The following is a 21,527-nucleotide window of genomic DNA, read 5'->3' on the forward strand; positions in this document are numbered from 1 at the left end:
CAGCTCCTTGCATTTTAAGTGATGCATACCTATTCCTATAATGCTTTGATTTGCATTCGTTCCTACAGTACTGTAGTCGACATAAACCGATTTCTAGTGTGCTTAGATATTTATACATTCTAATTCTCACAGTTGCTTTGCTTACATTCTTACTATGTCCAGTGTGAGGGAGCTCCAACACTGATTTTTGCTGATGTTTCCTATCACAGCAGTTTCAGTCTGTTGGATCCTGCCCACTTAGGGAGAGATGAGAATGCAAATTGCTATAATGGCAAAAGTAACTTGCCAAGGATTTTTCAACTTTTGTCTTGGTAATCCAACTATTCCTTCAATTTCACTGGACAACACAATAATTAATAAGAAAATGAGAAGTCTGAATTTACAAACTAGTGTGAAAAAGAGAGACACTAGGTCAGTATGTGGAAGCAAACATTACAACAGATTGTTGGTTTATGAGAGTTGACAGCACGAAGAAAGAACCTGACATGGTTGGAATTCAATATGCCGCTAACCATGGCCTATGCGAGTGAAACAATGCAGGTTTTCAGGACTTTACTGAAGACTCCAAATCCCCTTTAACCCTAAGGAAAGCGTTCAGGAAAAATTTAACATATCTTAGGTATTTAATTTGCTAGAATTTGGTACCTTACATGACATGCAAGCCTTTAGCTTCTCAAAAATGGTAGGGCTGGGGGATGTTATATAGGTCATACTTTCTTCTGAACATCTATTTCTTTCCTATAAGGGTTTAGTCTGCGTTTATATGAAGTACTACTCGTACACCTGGAATGAGTCCACCATGTTGCTTATTTCTCCCTGTTCTAAAGGTACTACTTCAGCTACAGCTCTAATCAATTGCCTCTGTGCCCATAGTTTGTGTGTGCAGACCAGTTACATGAAGATTGGCCATTGTGGTACCTCCTTTCCTTGTACAGCACATATGGAGGAAATCTTCCTTATTTCATCTTGTGCTCTTCCTAATCCTTCTCATATTCAAACATTTACTCTCAAAATATCCTGGAAGCTCAAATTAATTCCCTTGTATTTTTCTTTATAAACATCATTTTACCTTCTTGTCTCACCTGGCTTCTATTGTGGCATGCTCTTACCACATACACAGACACCCACACATATACATCCATTGGTGTAGCGGTAAGCGTTACTGACTGTCACGCATGTATGGACTGCCTGGAATCAAACCCGCATAAGTTTGAGTACAGGCTGTGGCAGCTGGTCCACAGTACATCCATTTGTTTATCCTCCCATAGGGACTGGTTGATAAAATGGGTACCTGGCATAAGCTTGTGTGTGGGTGAGTGTCGGCAAACATGGAGTACAAGACATGGTGCATATATACAAGGTTAAGAGGGCAACACAAGTCGAATACTCTCTGCCCTTAACACACAAATAGTAATCACACATTTGCCATTTCCTGCATTAGTGAGGCGGCACTAGGAACACATGAAGAAATGGCCTCATTCACTCATGTCCATTTTCCGGCTATCATGTACAATGCACTGAAAACTAAAGTCTCTGGTACACAATCAGACCCCACAGACCTTTCTGCAGCTTCTCTTGACTACTCATGCCCTTATCCTGCTTTAGTGAGGTAGAGCTAAGAACAAAGAAATGGAGCAAATGGGGAAGTGGTAAAAGGTACAAATGAGGTAAAGAGGATATGGACTGAGTACTTTGAAGATATGGTAAATGTGTTGATTGGGTGGCAGATGTGGTGTGTTTAGCTCAGGGAGGTGTGTGAATTGAAAGATTTGTGGAAAGTGGTTCGGTGGAAAGAAAGGTGGAGGTGAAAACCTCATGTCCCTTCAACACTTTTGAGACAACTATATATTCAAACATAACCACCTTTGCCCTAACAGACTTCACCTTACACAAACTCCTTCATGCATCCAAGACATTAGGCCTTCCCCCACCCTATGATTTACTTCATCCCCCACGGTTCAATCTGCAGCTACAAACAATCCCAGGAATCTACAGCAATCCACTTCATCCAGGTCCTCCCCTTTCAAACTTAAACCATTCTGTCTTATCACTCTTCTTCACCTCATTAACTTATTTTTTGTTTACATTTACTCAACTTTCTCTTTTCACATTCTCCCAAACTCTCACCAAGTTCTTAAGTTTCTCGCTGGAATCTCTTAGAAGAACCATGTTCTCTGAAAACAGCAACCTATTCACCTTTCATGTCCTGCCTACCCCTAGCATTCTAAGGACCTTTTCCTTGCCCTAATACCCTTCCACTGACCTCCCTCTCTAACCTATTAATAAACAGATTAAACAACTACGGTGATATTACACATCCATTATGCAGAACCATCTTAAGTGTGTGCTACTCACTCTCCCCACTTCCTACTCTCCTCTCTACTATCTTTGAGGGATCAAGGAATAATGAAGAATCTACTAAAATGTCCTTTATTTTCCTTTGGAGTATTGGAGTAGTTCCAGTTAAAAGAAAAGAGCCACATTTGAGCTGTAGTAATACATTAGAGCAGCAGCAAAATGCTGCTCCCATTTACAATGTATATATATATATATATATATATATATATATATATATATATATATATATATATATATATATATATAAAAACTGCCAGTTACATACCTAAGTACTAATACTTTTTACAAAATCTTTACAAAAATGTATATACATGACAGAACTGTAAGTGACCACAAATGATGAGGCCTGTACAACCAATGCTCACAGGTCAACAAGACTCTTAAGAAATGTAACCCAAAGTCACTTTGGCACAGTATAACTACTAATTGCATTGACAGTGTCTAGAAGAGTCTGTGTCAAATAAGATTCTTGTTTAAAAAAAAGCTTAAGAAGCATAATAAAAGTCATTGTAAAATGTATGCATAATTTCGAAATTTTGTTACTCTAATGTATGCTCCTTTTGTGTAAAGGATCTCCATAAATCTATACATATACATACATTTATATATATATTTATATCTGTCTGTAAATGTTTGTCATATACACGTATCAGGCTAAAATCACCTCTTCAACAATTTGTGTGGATAAGGCAGTTCATTATGAACTGATAAGGCAAATTTATGGATGGCACTTATAATCATCCATATCACACATAAGGCACCAAATCCTGGAGCATTTAACTAAAAATGTAAATAAAAATTAGCACAAGCTCAAAAAACTAGATCATTACTACTTGACTGATTTAGAGCTTGCAGCTGATGTATTCAAACCATTACGGTTTCATCTTAAGATTCCAAAGAATCTTTCAATCAGCTTTGACTACTGTTCAGTTTTCATTTAAATAAAAACTAAGTTACATAAAAAGAAAATAGTTGCACATATCCAGGTACTGTAACAATATAAAAACATTTGGTCCCTCGCTCTATGTACAAGTCAGTTATATGTATAAGGCAAGAAAGACAAATCAAATATCCTCTAACCCTAAAGTTAAAAACAATGAACAGTATACTCTCTGGAATGTTGCACCATACACTGAGTACATGGCTATGGATGCTGAGGAATATTTCATCAGTACATCCGTGACTGGGTAAATTATTCTTTAACCAATGACTTCAGAATAATTTGTAAACCACAAATTTCACAGCACTTTACAATCTCAGCTTTCCATTACACTTATATTACACGTTTTATCTCACATATGCACAAAACTATATTTTTGATTTGAAATAAATTAATCGGTTTCTTCCATACTAGATTAAATCTATCTATACACTTTTTACAGCACCTTTGTACATTCCAGAGATAAGCATTTTTCATACTTTGGAACCTGGTACTGTGAGTTTCGTGGTGAGATGGTGTGGTGGTGGTGGAGGAGGCTTGTGGTGTGACCCAGTGTAATGGCTTGCCGGGCGATAACCTGATGCATAGATCCCTTCCAAGTGAGGAATGTCATGTAGGTGTTCTCGTGGAATGTCAGCATGTTCTCGATGGCCAAGAAGTGAACCTGTTTGTGCCAAGTTACCTCCAGTATGGCTGCCACGGGCAGATTGATTACTATGTACAGATGACCCAGAGCCTTGTTTGTACATGGTCATGTGGTGTGGTTGAGAGTTGCCAGGAAACAGTGAGTTGCTCGGCATGCTACTGCTGCTTCCACTGTCTAGGAAAAAATGAAAATTTTAAGTCATACTTTAAAGAACCTGACTAAACATATTTCAGTAGTTTGATTTAAAAAAGTTTGAATTCAAACAGGATTAAACAAAATGCACCAGTCTTGTCTAATGTCCAATCACAAAAAGGTATGTTATACCATCTGTATTCCCAATATACTAATACACTTGGAAAAAAAAAAAATTCGAATCAATAGGCAAACTGATCCAACTATGTGCCCCCAAAATCTAATCAGTTCATCACCTCCAAGGACGGTGTCTATGGGGTATGTACAAAGTTTTTACAATATACTTTTTGCAAGTTATTATGCTAACAAGAATTTTCCACAGGGGTAATGACATAATATCATTTGTAGTAGCACACCATAAAAATATGTCATTATATTAAGAGTGAACCAGGGCATATGAAGCATCTGGAGTAAGAAATAGAAAGGTCTATGGGGTCTGGTCATGGATAGGGACGTGTGGTTTTAGGGCATTACACGACAGCTAGAGAATGGATGTAAATGGATATGGCCTTTCTTTGTATGTTCCTTGCTAATGAGGCAAGTGACAGAGGAGAGAGGGAGGGAGACACATTAAGGATTTTTTTTTTAAATATGATTTTTATATCTACAAAATAAATGACATGAAATCTTATTGAAATATGGAGATTGTTCATCTGACTCTTTTTATTTTTTTTTTTTACTAATGCAATGAATATGGTGCCATACAATGTTGCCATTAATGTTAGTTAGGTAACACAAAAAAATTTCATTACATTCTATCAAGCTTACTTTCAACTCTCATTCTTTGAAGTCCATATTTCAAATACACATCCTCCCAGTACTGATGTGAAAGCATGGCTGGCTATATTTAATGAAACTATTGTTTCTTTCCATACTTGTTTACAATTTTCAACAACATCCACTATCTAGCTGCCAAGCATAGTGAGGTGAGATTGTATTGGCTATATTTAACGAAACTATTGTTTCTTTCCATACTTGTTTACAATTTTCAACAACATCCACTATCTAGCTGCCAAGCATAGAGGTGAGATTGTATTCGAAGTATTTTTCTTTCACAGTGTATGAGCGGAATGTTTATAGTTGCTAGGTAGCTGGTAACTGTTCTAAATGCTTTGTTTTTTTGGTTTGCTACATTCATTTTTCCTGTTTAAATATTTTTTTTTTTTTTGCTTGGTCGCTGTCTCCCGCATTTGCGAGGTAGCGCAAGGAAACAGACAAAAGAAACGGCCCAACCCACCCCCATACACATATATATACATACGTCCACACATGCAAATATACATACCTACACAGCTTTCCATGGTTTACCCCAGATGCTTCACATGCCCTGATTCAATCCACTGACAGCACGTCAACCCCAGTATACCACATCGATCCAATTCACTCTATTCCTTGCCCTCCTTTCACCCTCCTGCATGTTCAGGCCCCGATCACACAAAATCTTTTTCACTCCATCTTTCCACCTCCAATTTGGTCTCCCAATTCTCCTCGTTCCCTCCACCTCCGACACATATATCCTCTTGGTCAATCTTTCCTCACTCATTCTCTCCATGTGCCCAAACCATTTCAAAACACCCTCTTCTGCTCTCTCAACCACACTCTTTTTATTTCCACACATCTCTCTTACCCTTACGTTACTTACTCGATCAAACCACCTCACACCACACATTGTCCTCAAACATCTCATTTCCAGCACATCCATCCTCCTGCGCACAACTCTATCCATAGCCCACGCCTCACAACCATACAACATTGTTGGAACCACTATTCCTTCAAACATACCCATTTTTGCTTTCCGAGATAATGTTCTTGACTTCCACACATTATTCAAGGCTCTCAGGATTTTCGCCCCCTCCCCCACCCTATGATCCACTTCCGCTTCCATGGTTCCATCCGCTGCCAGATCCACTCCCAGATATCTAAAACACTTTACTTCCTCCAGTTTTGCTCCATTCAAACTTACCTCCCAATTGACTTGACCCTCAACCCTACTGTACCTACTGTTTAAATATGTCACCAGCAAATGTTCTGAGGGAATTTAGTCAGATTATTGCCTTTGTGGTGATGTCTGTGGTATGAAGGGTATATACTATTTGCCATGTTTGTCATGCCCAGTATGGATGGAGTTTTACCGACTCAGCAAGGTTGATAATTCATGATGATGGGAGAGTGTACATTGGACGTACGTCTGTCAGTGGTTAAGAGGATGATGGCAGACTTCTGTGGTGGTGCACACATATTGTTTTGAGTGAGCCAGCATTCTAACAGTGTGATGTAACACAGCTAAGCACAGTATAAGCAGATAAATGGGACAACCTTCTGTCTATAAAGAAAGTACTCATAATACTGCAATAAGAAAATACTTAAAACTTGCAGGAAATCCTCCCCTTTAGTAACCTCCCTTTTAAGAGGAAGGATAAAAAGAAGCAGGAATCTCTCCCTCTGTGATTTAGATACAGGTTCCTGGTGCTACCTTGCTAAGGCAGGAAAAGTATGGGGAACACCTAAAACAAACTGGATTACTTAAGGTGTCTTAAAATTCATGGAATTCAGCATTTCCCAAGAGTTATAAACACAAAGTAGTTTATTTTTCTACAACATTAAAGGAAACCTCACATAGGCATACTGAATGGTTTCAAAAATCTGTTTTTGGCATATATATTGTGACACTTACTTTTACAAACAGATGAAGAATTTGAAGGAGGTCCAGGTAGAGGAGGGTTGTGTCTTCTTGGGAGGGAGGTGCTACTGTTTTCCTGGGCATGGGAAATCATAGCTTGGACACTTTCATACTCATAATAATTGCTGACTGGTCGGTGTTGGTTCTCTCTTCCAGAATCACGGGGCCCTCGCTGGCTCTGATATTCCCTAGCCTCGCGACTGGAGTACCATCATCAAAGAATTAGCTTAAATATAACTAATGAGAATTCTATATGAACAGATAAAAAAGGTATAAGGAGATTTGGTAAGGATTTCTTTTTGAAAAACGATGGTATACAATTACTTTAATATAAATTTGAAAATGTTAGAAAGTTATCATAGTACAAACACAATTACTAGAAACAATCTCCATATTGAAAATCTTCATTCATATGAATCCTATATTTAGACTTTGTTTGCACTATGTACAAAAGAATTATTTGTTTATAAATACATATGGCATCTAAGCCAATGTCTAAAATCTAATTTAAAATATAATTTTGTATCAGAGATCTTTAATATTGTCAGTGAGGAAGATATTACTACTACTGAAATAAATCCAATTAGATATTTTCATCATTATAAATTCAAGAGGCATTAGTGATGCAAAAGCCTCACTCATCGCAGTTGCCACCTCCTGCCTTACACTGCAGCCCAAGCACTGGCTTTCCCCACTATACCTGTCCACTACAGATCTATAAACTTAACCTTCATTGTACTCACCATTACTCTTTCAATCTGTTTTTTGTTTTAATCAGTTCTTCTCCCTTATTTTCTCAATTATTTTCTCCCTAATGACAAATCATTTATGTCAATGATACTTTTTTAAGGAAAAGCATGTGTTCTATGAAAATATCTAAATTGGCTAAAGTTTTTCAACTATCAATATGAAGTTTTTATTGTATCACTTTATTCAAACTAAGGGCAGAGTTTACTTCAAATTGTTTTAGCTGTTAATAATGAAGTGTAATAAAAAGCGAAATCTTTACAATATGAAATCATATCAAAATAAAATTGTCATTGATATCCAGTACTAGAATTTTTTTTTTTCAAATCTGAAGTTAAAGATCTTGCTGAAGCATATACTTTTTTCCTGCGACTGAACACCTTGTGAACTCCAATGATGTGCATATTAAGCCTGTCACACTGACATCATTACAGGCCTACTATGAAAAGTAAAAACTACTCAACATGATAATAATTTTCTTACCAAACAATGATATGAATCATCATTAGTGTTATACACAAACTACATTAACCGCAATATGCCAAGCAGTAGCTCATATGTCTGAAGGCAACAATCAAGAGGTTCCTCAGCTAGATGTGTTTATTAAAAACAAAACCATGAATAGGGCTGGATAATGTTTGTAAGAGTTGTCAGTAATGAAAACATCACTGTAAGTAGTTAATGAGAGAGAGAGAGAGAGAGAATTTTATGACATTAAAACATGAATCATGTTATTTGTCTTTTACTTACCATATTACAATTTCAGATCACATACAGTTGTACCCGATTCTAAGCAAGTATCTTTTACTATCATGAAGAAATTACAATCATATATTGCATACTGAGGAATCAGCTAGTTTGATGCCTTCAGCCACAAAGCTACTTCTTGGGTGAGAAGGGGTTAACTTCTAAGGCAGTGGGTGACATAAGATCATTCAAGTCAACTAAGTTTGCAAGGTATTGCTCTATGGTAATCATTCTGTTTGGTAGTCTTGACTTTTTCTCTCTTGGGGTTTATGCTTCCTTTCATACAAGTAATTTTGTCGCAAATCTTCACTGGTTATTGTTGTGGGCACAAAAAGAATCAAAGTGATGTTTATAGTAAACGTTAGTAGCTCTATGTCCCCGGTTAAACCAAGATATTTCAAAAATACCTTCTTAACCTGAGATTAACAAAAACAATATCGCAACAAAACCCCACGATTCACTATAATGAGAGTTAAATATCTAACAAACTGTATACCTGGGTAAGGTGCACTATAGGATCTTAAATCAACATAGATAAATCATGTTGGTTAAAGTACAGATATTACAAAAGACTTTTACCTTAGTGAAAGAACTTGTGCATGCTTTCTACTACTTTCTTGTGCCAAACAATATGCTGAATATTAACTCCCAACCATACTTTACATAATAGACAATAGATATCAAAGTACTCATCACTAAAACAAAAAATTTTGCCATCTCTGCCTGTTTAATTATTCATTAAGAGGACCATATGCAATAGTTACAATTTATCAACCAATTTCCATATATCAAACAGGGTGATCTGGAAAAAAAAAACTCAATTAAAAATGAACCCAACAGTATCTAAGAATAAAGCGCAGAAACACTGAAGGTGAGTTTACTATCAAATATATAAAGTGTAAACTTTAGAGATGTCTGCAAAAACGCGAGCTAAATTTCTGAAATGCGCTACATTTCTAAAGAAAAATCTAAGTCAAAATATTACAGTAAATGAAAGAATGAAATTCAAAGCCATATTTGTAACATGCAGGCATACAAAAATAGATGAGGATTATATTGACACATAATATAGTATCTAAAACTCACTTAATAAACAACATGATTATATTCATATGAAGTAAAAGTTGGAAGAAAAAAATCTCATTTTGAGAAACATTCTTTTCTTTGTGCATACAATTTCAATCAGAGTAAAAGACATAGCACAGCATAGTAACGCTTTCTGTGAGTGCCTATGATAAGATTCTGTCTGAGGGGCTATCATGCAGGAGTCATCACAGAGCTTACATGGTTGGTGATGATAATATTTGCAGCAGTTGTAGCTATGGATAACATTTACATGGTTTAAAAGGTTACTGGAAACAGTGAACACAAGGACTATCCACTTAATGACATACACTGCCAGATGTTTCTGAAGTTTTTGTCGAATAAATAAATAAACTAAACTACCCACAATATCTCACGGGGCAAACAATTTGAAAAAGATCGTGAATTGGAAAGTATATGTGCAAGCCAAAGGGCAGTGCTATATGATGTAGCATAATATCAAAATTAAACTATTACCCATCTTAGTATTCTTGGATGGCAATGCTGTTTTCTCATGACCTCTCTGCCATGCATTTCTCTGATATTTCAATACTTATTCAAAATTTCATGAAATATTAAAACATATGGCCCCCTTAAATCTTAATAAAAATATATGTCAATTTGTTCACGTCAGTCTTTCAAAAGTAACCTTATTTCAAGAAATTTATATCATATGAAGTAATAAGTCACATACCAAATGTTACAAATTTTGTCAAGAGAGCGATATGTATTTAGCAAAAGAGTATGAGTCTTTGCAGTCAGGAATTGCTGTGAGTGACATGAAAGTGCTGAAGCAAAACATTGTCATCTGGTATCTACATACTATCATGCTTTTTCATATCAACTTATGAGCTGATCATACAACACAAGTCAAACAGATGCATATCAAAATATGTTACAAATACATCTTTATACGAATTTAAGCCATTCATAAAAATCTCACAAAGCAAACTACCATGACTAACATTCAAGTTGGAAATCTACTACTAATTTCAAATGTAAAAACTAATCTGAGCCACTATAACGTGTAGCAGCTTGTCATCACATACTACTTTGTCTAATGTCAGTGGTTAGGATAAAAACATCTAAAGCTTCATCTTTACTGACTGCTACAACGGACAAAATGTTATACGAGGATAACATCTGTAACTTTTATTTTTAGTAGACTTATCAGCTGGCGACCACATTTTAAATGTAAGACATAGTTTGCTGATGTACTTATGTGGTGTATGTTTTTGCAAATCTCTCTTTCAGAATGACAGGAACATATGCAAAATCCATCCAAAATAATATAGGGTTTACTTAAGCACAGGGACCATGTAATTCACTACTTGCTGTGCACTTTTGTAATACTGTACCAAAACGAAATTAAAGTTAAACATTACAGTGTTTTAACAGCACATACTTGAAAGCATTTGAATGCTAATGACAATTCACCATGATAAAATCATAAATTAGCAAGACTATTATAAGGACCAGGAAATCAAAAATCTAAAACCAAGTGAATGCTAAGGTACTGTCTAAGAAATGGGTTTCTAAAATAGGTTATAGTCACAAAACGACAAAGAAGTGGCAATTGACTCATGAACATAAAAGTTCCTTGAAAAGCAGCCAATCAAATCATTCTGAACTGTACTGAATGGGAACAGCCATAAATCTAACTACAATAAACAAGCCAACCGGCAGTGTCTGGGGGGGAAAAAGGTTTGAAAATCCTTTAAGTCTACTGTGGAAACATTCAAATACATTTGTGTAGCATATCTTTTTTGGAAATCCCATTCATAATCATGGTAAAATTATCTAAACCAATTTAAGAAAAGTGTGCAATTAAACATTAACTGGCATAATATTTCAGGAAGCTAAAACCCACAAACTGATGCATATTCTAAAACTAAACAGAGATGGCTGTATTCCCAATATCCATATTAACAATCCAACTGATGTTCAATGATATGGTTTTAAAAAGAAGAGCAACACATATACCTTAATAATTTGTTTTAGAGGCCAGTTCATATTTTGACATTCATAAAAGCCTTCCCTGCATGATAAATCAAGATTCCTTGACATAACTTTTCATACTAGCAAGAGCTAAATCTGTCAACAACTTATGTTGAAGCATATCCAATGACAACATGAGTAATAGCTGATGACAATGTTCTGCTCAAATATATATAATGCTCTACGTATTTTCTGAGATTACATATCACCAAATTATTATAAAAGTATATGTATATATATATTTTTATTACACTTTGTCACTGTCTCCCACATTAGCGAGGTAGCACAAGGAAACAGACGAACGAATGGCCCAACCCACCCACATACACATGTATATACATAAATGCCCACACACGCACACATACATACCTATATATTTCAACATACACATACACAGACATATACATATATACACATGTACATATTCATAAATATACATATATATACATACACATAGATATTTCATGCTTGTTTGCTGTTTCCAGTGTTAGCTATGAAGCATTAGGAACAGATGAGTAGCCTTTTGAGGATATATCTTCTTTTGACTTCCTCCTCTGTTCCTTCTTTTGGCAAATAATAATACATGAGTGGAGGATTTCAATCCTCCTGCTCCCACCCCTCTTAGTTGCCTTCTACAACATGCAGGAGATATGTGGGTAGTATTCTTTCTCCCCTATCCCCCTAGGATAATACATACATTGTGTATATATACATATATGGAATAACTACTGTTAGACTAAAGTAAGAATAAATGTGAGAGCCCCACAAAGTGAGACACATGCCTCATGCATCCTCCGCCACATGCAATATACCTTGCAAGAATTGATTCGTGTATAAACGTCTCCTCCAGTTTGTGCAACAGGGTACCATGGGGGTTCTCCTGCTGTCGCCTGCATGGTAAGGGTGTGAGGGGTGGATGCATTGGAAGTGTTAATTAGGCCAACACCAACATCACAAATTCAACAAGCCACAAGATATGTCTGAAATCCCTCTAAAAAGCCTGGAGCCTATGGAAGAATTTAGTGAAGAATTGTTTGCCAAATGATGGAGCTTAATCTTAATAAAGAATATTTTTTTGGCAGTATTCAAAAACTATCCATGAGGTGTACATAATATATCGAAACACCCAAGACAAGTCATCATGAAATTAGTGCTATGATTATAGATGGCACACAATGACTGAAAACATTTTAAGAGTAAGTCTGTTTTCTATAATTATATATAACACAATACAATGAAGATTTTTTTCATGTCTGAAAAATGTTAAGCCAGTGTCAGACAAAACCTAGTTATGTTACTTTTTGTGTTCTTAAAGCAGGTATATAAACAATGATATACATACATATCAACAACAATCCTGTGTATCATAATAAATGTGAACATATTGATTGCCAAATGGAGTTGAAAATGATCAGACACAGTACTTCTGCCGAGTATGGAAAGCAAAATCTAAATACACACATATCTCAATGGACACACTTGGATAAGAGGGACTGATACAACATCATCACTGGATTTTATCTTCACACATATAAGCATGGATATTGAGAAAATAGTATATGATTCATCAACTAGAAAAAATGATCATGTAATGCTCAAGTTTGACTGTGTAGCAAATGAGGACATTAAAAGACAAGAGATGAGAGAAGACCTATAAAGTCAGAAATGGCAGCAGATGGGGAGGCTCACTGGAGCAAAAGCCAGTGATCTGAAGGTGACGATGCAGCATACAGCAGTTCTATACAAGTCTAAGCAAATGGGGGGCTGAGCCCCATTGCTTTTCAAAGTGGGGGGCTTTAGCCCCCACTGTGCTGCCACCACTGAGAGGAGATATAATCATGGAAACTACAAACACCACAACAATTTCTATGGCAACAAAGACTGGGAAATGGAGTTCGATAGTCAGGAACCACGGCACTGGGGTGAGAGGTGGTGTTTAATATACAATGAAATAATTGGAGCATGGGTACCTCTAATCTCAAATACAGAAGGAATGCTAAAAAAGATGGAAAACTGGGTAAAAAACTGTCTAAATGTTGAGGAGTTTTAAGATGTGCAGTGTTAAAAGATACTAGTGACACTCCAGCCTGCCAGCTTTTGCTGAGTATGAGAGAAAAGGGCAGGAATATAAAAGGATAAAAAAGAAATAAAAAAAAATGACAAAGAATATTGTGGGCAAGACAACAATAAAGGCATAAATTCTCAGGGACAGACTGTCAGCCAAGGAACATCAGATAAGGGGAGTTAAAAGGAAGAACTGAAGAGGAGGATATAAAGGTATGTCAGGATCTGTATGAGACAAATTCAAAGCGTTTTCATAATGGAAGACACTATAGCCACATCACCAATGAGTTATCCAGAGCCAAGTCCCACAGAAAATTCTTTGAATTTCCTTGACTGCTTCAAGTGACCCAATTAAATTTACTGATTGTACATCAGCCCCTACATACTATATTGATCTAATTCATTCTAACACACAAATCCTATGAGTCAGGAATTACTCATTTTCTCTATATGTCTAAACCATTTCAGCATAATCTGGTATAATAAAACCACTTGAAGGTCTATTATTCTCAGAGCACTATCTTTCAGACCATCATATCTAATTCTATTAGCTTTGTCTCCCCAATAAATCAATTTTCAAACCTCTTCCTTTCACTTCTTCCACATCAAAATTATCCGCAGTACATTATTTGTGCATGTTTCAAGAACAACAAAACCAGTGAGCAAAAAATCTCAAGTAAAATCTAAAGTAAAATCCCTGACTCAGAAACATGTGAAGTCATCTACAACTGACTATGTAAAACTCTTAATTTGCCTAAATGAAGATGGTCAGTAATCATCATGTCCAAGCAATATTCCATGTGAACTTTACTCTGGAAAAAAGTATAAAAATTTGTGAAAGTGTCATCCATGCCATCAATAATCATACCATCTACTGCAAAGACACATGTAAGTGAAACATTCATTGCATGAAAAATTAATATTGTTAATACTAACATAAAAGATACAAGAAAATCACTTTTCTACACGACTGGCTTACCTCTGTACATAAACATATGCCTATGCTGACGATTCAGTATTGGCAATTGAAAAAATGTTAACTTGAAGCTCAGCATCCATAATACATTGACCCCTCCCCTGAGCCACTTGCATTTAAGAATTTGCTAATTAGAGGCCCAGTAAATAAGTCTGTCCTATGGAGCAAGCGGGTATCTAATCCTCCTAAAGCTAGAAGCCTTATCATGCTCAAGTACCTCCATCTATCAGTCTCCTCAGATCTATTGTCATCGAAAGAGTAAAACAAGGGGTCAACGGAAGAACAATATGTTATGTGAGTTTATACTCTGTTATTTAGCAAGTTGATGAAAAAAAGAGATTGTAACTAGAATGTCCCTTGTCTATGCCATAAGTCATAAAAAAAGAAGCTAATTCACAGAACACATGGACAAAAACTCATTTATTAACCAAAATCTAAGGTATAGTACTCATATCAAGAAAACAAGGGACTTCTGGTATTGTAGAAGCTTCTTTACACTGAGGAGCAAGAAAACAATTATCAGTAATACGAAGTTTTAATCACCACACTCTGCAAAATAAGGGCTAACTGTGAGTCTGCTTTGAGTGCACATGACAAACTTGAAAAATGATGTGCTTACACTTCATTTTTTGTGAATTTGCAGCACATGACCCAACATGTTTCCCAAGGGTGTCAAAAATAGTGCATCAAACAGCAAGTAAATGTAGACTAAGTAAGTTCATTATCAAAAAGTTCCCAATTCTCTTAAAAAGTACGGTAACTACTGTAACACTATATGATACTAAAAATCATTCAACCCATCAAAATTCAATGCATAGAATCTGATTAAGGCTGTGAATGGAACCTGATTTTATCAACTTAAACCTTGAACACAGGATGAATAAAATTAGCAATCTGCTATTCCAGTATGTCTTACATATTAGACATACATTCAACAATGTTCTAACTCAAGTCAGGGACAACAAAAAGTACCTTTTGCCTAAACGTTACTTTAAATGATTAGTAAAGGCTTAAAAGGATAAATTTTCTGATTACAAGTTATCTCTATGAAAAAATTATGTTTGAAAAAGTTTAACTTTAAAAGAATCAAGTTAAACAATGCAGAGGAAACTGATGAAATTTAATTAATAAGGATCAATTTTAAACAAATTCTTAAGGTTGTTTGAATATCCTTTTAGTAAGCAATTCTGAGTAAATCATTGAAAAATCTGTATCACTGATCAACTTTAAAGGAATGCTCGATAGGTCTTATCTCCTTTAAATCTTAAAACAAAAGGACTGGTGTCAAATGGGCCTTCAATGCTGAACTACCTGACCAAATACACTTCATCATACTTCAATTCTGAATATCAAACATTGGCCAGTGATTGTATCAATATACTGATGAATATTTGACTTCTGTCTATCCTTCAATGAGATCTAAAAACAAATGTAGCAACCCTCAAGCCTAAACAGATGCCATTTCTGCAGAGCACTCATCAAATCTGTAGTTGCTACTGCTATCAACCAAATCCCATTACCCTTTTACGTAAAGTTTGAATGCATGGCAGCACCCAAGAGGCTGTAAAAGCTCAAGAATTTCCTAGACATGGCAATCTGTTAACCAACTGTGTTTAGCCTGTTTTGTAATTTTCACTAAAACACTAAAGAAACTGGTTACCATCTTTCATCACAAAGTTGTAAGAGGTTATCAAACTTTTCTCATTCACGACATATATGAATTCTATTTAATGAAATGTAAGAGAGCTGAAAAAAAAAGTGAAACTACAGAGAAGGAAACAGACTCTTAGAATTGATGAGTTTTGTAACCAGACCTGGCATAACTCCATCTTCAGGGGCTGGGATATCTATTAATTCATCTTGACTACTTGGTTGGATACTAAGATCCTAACTGGAGAGTTTGTTGTAGCCAATGGCTTGGAGATTCAATCACAGGCTAGGAAGCTTGGCTTCATTTGAATGGCTTTCTAAGAACCATCAAAGACAAGTCAGCACAGGCATATGTCCTAAAGTATGTTGTCATGTACAGTAGTAATGAAAAGTAACAAAACAGGAATATATATAAATGCTACTTGTTACCAAATCAACATTCTTCCAAACATCTTAAAGACACACATTTGAAGGAAAGTCCATACATGTCTCATAATAAGTGCTGGAACAATATGAGGAAGTTGGGCTTGGTTGTGGACTTCAATTTATCCATAGCATGCCTTTTGCCCTCCAGCACGTTAAGGCCCATCACTCAAAATCTTTTTTCCCTCCATTTTTCCTTCTCCAGTTTGGTTTCCTCTTCTTGTTCCCACCCCTTTGTATGCACATATCCTCTTTTTCAACATATCTTCACTAATTCTCTCTACATGTCTAAACCATTACAGTTCCCTTAACCACACTCTTCTTACCACACCTCTCTTGTACTCAAAACAAACCACCTCACACCACATATTGTTCTCAAACACTTAATTTCAAATAAATCCACCCTCTATGCACATTCTCATCAAGAGCCCATATGCCATACAACATATCTTCAGACTTACTTGTTTTTGCCCTCTTAGATAAAGACCTCTCTTTCCACAAATTCCTCAATGCTCCTATTACTTTCGTTCCCTCATCCACCCTATTACTCACTTCTGCTTCCATGGTTCTACTTGCAGCCACATCCATTTCTAAGTACCTAACACTCTCCACTACCTCCAATTTTTCTACATTCAAACTCATACTCCAACTTACCTGACCCTCTGCACTGCTAAACCTAATAACTGCTTTTATCTATTTGCTCTTAACTTCCTCATTTCACACACTCTCCCAAACTCACACATGAACTTCTGCAGTTTCTTACTTGAATCTGCCACTAGTGATGTGTCATCAGCAAACATCAACCAACTCACTTCTCAGGCCCCCTTCATCCCCTACAGACTGCTATGCACCTCTCTCTCCAAGACCCTTGCATTTATCTCCATTACCACCTCCACCCAAACACAAGTTAAACAGCCATGGTGATATCAAACACCTCTGCTACTTCCCACATTAGTGAGGCAGCACCAACAATATATGAAGTAATAGCCTCATTTACCCCTATCTGTTCTCTAAGTGTCAGATATGTAATGCATTGATACCACAGCCCTAATCCACACTCTAGCCCCATACACCTTTCTGTGGCTTCCAATGACTGTTTCAAATACCCTAGTTCAGTCCACTGACAACAAGTTGCCTCCTGCAAATCACATACTCCATTTCACTCCATGACTTACACCCTCTTGCATGTTCAAGCACTCTACAATGTATATGAAATTTTTTCACATGATGAGGTAGAAGCCCATGATAAATAAAATCTGTAACCAAACACTGATGTAAACATACACACTAACAATGAAAAAGTCCACTGATATTTCTTACTGAAGTAATACTGCTTTATTCTATGTGAAACTACTTAAAGCTTTTAAGCTTTCTTATGATGTAATATCCTTATATATATGGGATAAGCTTTATCACTGAGAGTTCAACCAGTCAAAACGCTTTTGTATCTGAAATTTCAAGTGAATCCAACAACAATGCATACCGTATGAATATAATTTACCATTCCCTATGGCTTACGTGACAAATATCTTTTTCATTAGGAATGGCATGATCTGCTAATATTGGGAAGGCATTTCTATTCAACATCTACCTGACTTAGGCTGTAATGTGTAAGACTGTATGTGTGTTATAAGAGCATTCCCTTTGCTTATTTTACTGAAAAAAGTTCTGGTGCTCTGAAGCACTGTATATCTTTAGCCATCTACAATAATAAAATTTTCAAACTTCAGATCACTTTAGTTTGAACCATTCATACATTATGGTGTCTAGCTTCTCATATCAAGGTTAGTTATGGTCTTGCACTAAACAATAACTTTTTCTGATTCTGATCAAACAAAGTTATTGAATAGCTGTTCTTCTTGAGCATGAATATCTTTAAGCATCTAAAGACCCATTACTGTATTCGCTCATCAAACCAGTCAGCCTCTCACCTTCTACAGTCTTTACACTGTCAGTGCAGCCCTCATTTCACTTCTTGCTGGTATTTGATGCTATAAATGCAAAATGGAGAAAATATTTCATGATACAATCAACCCTTGTGATATGTGTGAATCACTGTAACGGTAGGTAGCAACTGAAGCCAAGTCAAGACTGTAAACACCATAATGAAGCATGGATGGGAACTATAGTAATGGTGTGAACTTTCAACAAGCCACACAAGTGGGCCTAAACATGCCAGATTATAATGTAAAGGTAACAGTTCCTACAATATGCATTATTACTGAAAGATACCAGAAATTCTTGACACTAAAGCTTTCAAGTTAGCTGTGTTTTGGATTCTAAAGCATTTTCTTTAATTTTTTTGTTAGAAACTTCTTGATCCAATCTTCCTAATTTCCCTTCTACATTTTGTTTTGTTACTTTCTCCATCAAAATCCTGCAAACAATGCATCAAATGCCTACTTTACTATAAAGGATGTCCAATATCAAGTGGCGAACACTTATCCTTAAGATTTTTTTTTTTATGTTTGAAAGTATGGTGATCTTACATGGTGACAGCCTAATGATTATTTTGCTGTAATATGGAAATTACAACTGCTAAAATAATTGGTGAAAGGTTCAGGATGTGCATCTATAACTATCTTCAACTAGCACATAATTCAGGCTAAATTCAAATATTCCATTTTTCAGGCAGCAAACAATTTACATGATGAGAGTACAATAAGGTTGTATGCTGACAGACACATCTGTACTGGTTTTGGACAAATCTATATGATATTAAACAGTCATGGTTAGCCCTAAGATGGTTCTAGGTGTCCTCAATATACTCAATGATACCTTGTTTATTAAGGCTGCCACACTCATCAGTGAGAAATATCAAAAAACAAAAATTAATTCACAAATATTTCATCTACGACAATTTTGTCATAAAAAATCTGTGACAGCATACAGTTATAACCAAAATGGTACTTAAACATGTGCAATTCTATATATCAATCCTTAATAATTTAAACATTCTAGTTTCATTCTAGTTACTATAACAATAATCGTAAAAAAGAGGTTAACAAACAAGCAAAGTTTCTTTGAAAATTTTTATAATTTGTCCCACAGTGAGTGGCACAACATGGCTATTAATGTCATTAGCTGCTGAAAGGATCAATTAAGAGAAATGCATATGTTCTTTCTCAAGATAAAAATAAATCAAATGAGCCTTCCACCAATCATATCAACAAACAAAAACTACTGAAGAGATAAGAAAATGAGGTAATATACTGTTCTACTTATTTACTCTACAACACCCAAAAGATTCATGAAAAGCCACTGCCTACATATCATTCACCTTATCTATAAGAAGATAAAAATAAACAAATGTGATTACTGATTAATTCAGAATGTTTTCCATGTGCAATGTCAATTACTTGAAGATAAACTACATCTATAAAGTTATTTTCATCTCCTTTTGGTGGGTTAGTTAAACATCAAGACACTAACACAGGAAGTATCTCACCTAGTCTGCTTATCCCGAAAATCTTGGTACTGCTGACTAGCTAATTTCTTTAGCCTTTCCTGCTCCTTGTTTTTGCTGCATGCAAAATAGAAATAAAACACTGTGATGTTCTAAAATAATACTAAGTGATAATTACCACAGCTAAAGCCCAACCACCACAACTACCAGATGTTAGCATGTTAAAAATGTTAGTGCAGGCCCTTCTTATAGACACCAGTAGCAGATGTATGGGCTATTACCAAACCAAACAATTATATACATATAGAAACAAACATAAATATTAGCCATTTCCTGCATTGGCAATGTTGTACCAGGAAGATGTGAAAAAATGGGCCCATTTGCTCACTTTCACTCTCTAGCTGTCATGTATAATGCACTGAAACCAAAGCCCCATTTCCAATACCAGTCATCCACGGACCTTTCTGTGACTTTCCCAACCATTTTTTATGTCCTGGTTCAGCGCACTGCCAGTAAAGCATCTCCTGTATATGACATCACTCCAATTCACTCTGTCCTTCGGATTTCTCACACCCTTCCGCATGTTAAGGCACTGAACCCTAAAAGCATCTTTCATTCCATCTCTCCACCTCCTCCTTGGTTTACCCCTTTTCCTTGCTTCCCCACTTCTGACAAGTATACCCTCTTAATCAACTTCTCTATATGTCCAAACTATCTAAGCACACCCTCTTCAGCTCCCTCATACACACTCCTCTTACTATTACCCCCCTCTCTCTCTCTCCTAAGCAATTCGTATTTGATAAACCCTCCAGACAACACATACCATCCTCAAACATTTCACATCCACCCTCTTCTTTAAATTATTGTCCATGCCTCACATTCATACAACTGTGAGGGAATCTACAGTAACATCAAACATACCTATCTTTGCCTTTAAAGGTAGAGATCTGTATTTCCACAAATTCCTCAGTGTGCCCTGGGTATTTGCCTCCTCACCCACCATATGGCTCATTTTAGCTCCCATGATTCCATTTGCTGCCATATCCATCCCCAGGTATCTAAAGCACTTCACTTCCTCAAAGTTCTCTCTATTCAATCTCTCACACCAAATACTATGTCTCTGTTCACTTACTTTTATTCACATTTACTCTCACTTTCTTTTTTCACACACTCTCCCAAACACAGACACCAGTTTCTGCAGTTTCCTAATCAAATCTGCCATCAGCAAACAACAACTGACTCCTCCCACGCTCCCCCAACCACCAGTAGACTGCATAACTGCTCCTCTCTCTAAAACCCTTGCATTCACCTCCCTCACCAACCCATTCATAAACAAACAGCTATGGTGACACAATAAATCCCTCCTGCAGACCCATCTTCACCTAGCACCACTCACTCTCCTCTCTTCCTACTCCCACATGTGGCTTACTTTCTCAAAAAAAAACTCTTCATTGTGTTGCTGGACTCTTTCTATTTAAGTTTACACTGCAAGATTGGAGTCACTTACGGAGTGACCCGATAATCGTCACTTGAAGAAAGAGTCCAGTCAGAGAATATTTTGCTTCATAGGAGTCTATCATGTCCCTGCTACTGACTGTAGCAAAGCCTTAGGTAGCA

At 36.2% G+C, this 21,527-nt stretch overlaps 1 protein-coding gene across 21 annotated transcripts in view; it reads right to left on the bottom strand.

Annotated features, from left to right (window-relative positions):
• Nucleotides 1-2,414: 2,414 nt before the first annotated feature.
• Nucleotides 2,415-21,527, bottom strand: part of LOC139757523 (partitioning defective 3 homolog) — a 257,547-nt gene continuing 238,434 nt past the window's right edge. For 17 of the 21 annotated variants that reach the window (XM_071678059.1, XM_071678062.1, XM_071678053.1 and 14 more), the window contains 4 exons: nucleotides 19,953-20,027; nucleotides 12,204-12,281; nucleotides 6,811-7,016; nucleotides 2,415-4,118 (listed from right to left, as the gene is read on the bottom strand). In XM_071678059.1, coding sequence (XP_071534160.1) covers nucleotides 3,772-4,118; nucleotides 6,811-7,016; nucleotides 12,204-12,281; nucleotides 19,953-20,027 — 706 coding nt within the window. In that variant the 3' untranslated portion in view covers nucleotides 2,415-3,771. The remainder of the gene's footprint in view (nucleotides 4,119-6,810; nucleotides 7,017-12,203; nucleotides 12,282-19,952; nucleotides 20,028-21,527) is intronic. The other 4 variants (XM_071678065.1, XM_071678054.1, XM_071678055.1 and 1 more) reach the window with 4 other exon arrangements.

This window comes from Panulirus ornatus, chromosome 27 (assembly GCF_036320965.1).
Source record: "Panulirus ornatus isolate Po-2019 chromosome 27, ASM3632096v1, whole genome shotgun sequence".
Taxonomy (NCBI): domain Eukaryota; kingdom Metazoa; phylum Arthropoda; class Malacostraca; order Decapoda; family Palinuridae; genus Panulirus; species Panulirus ornatus.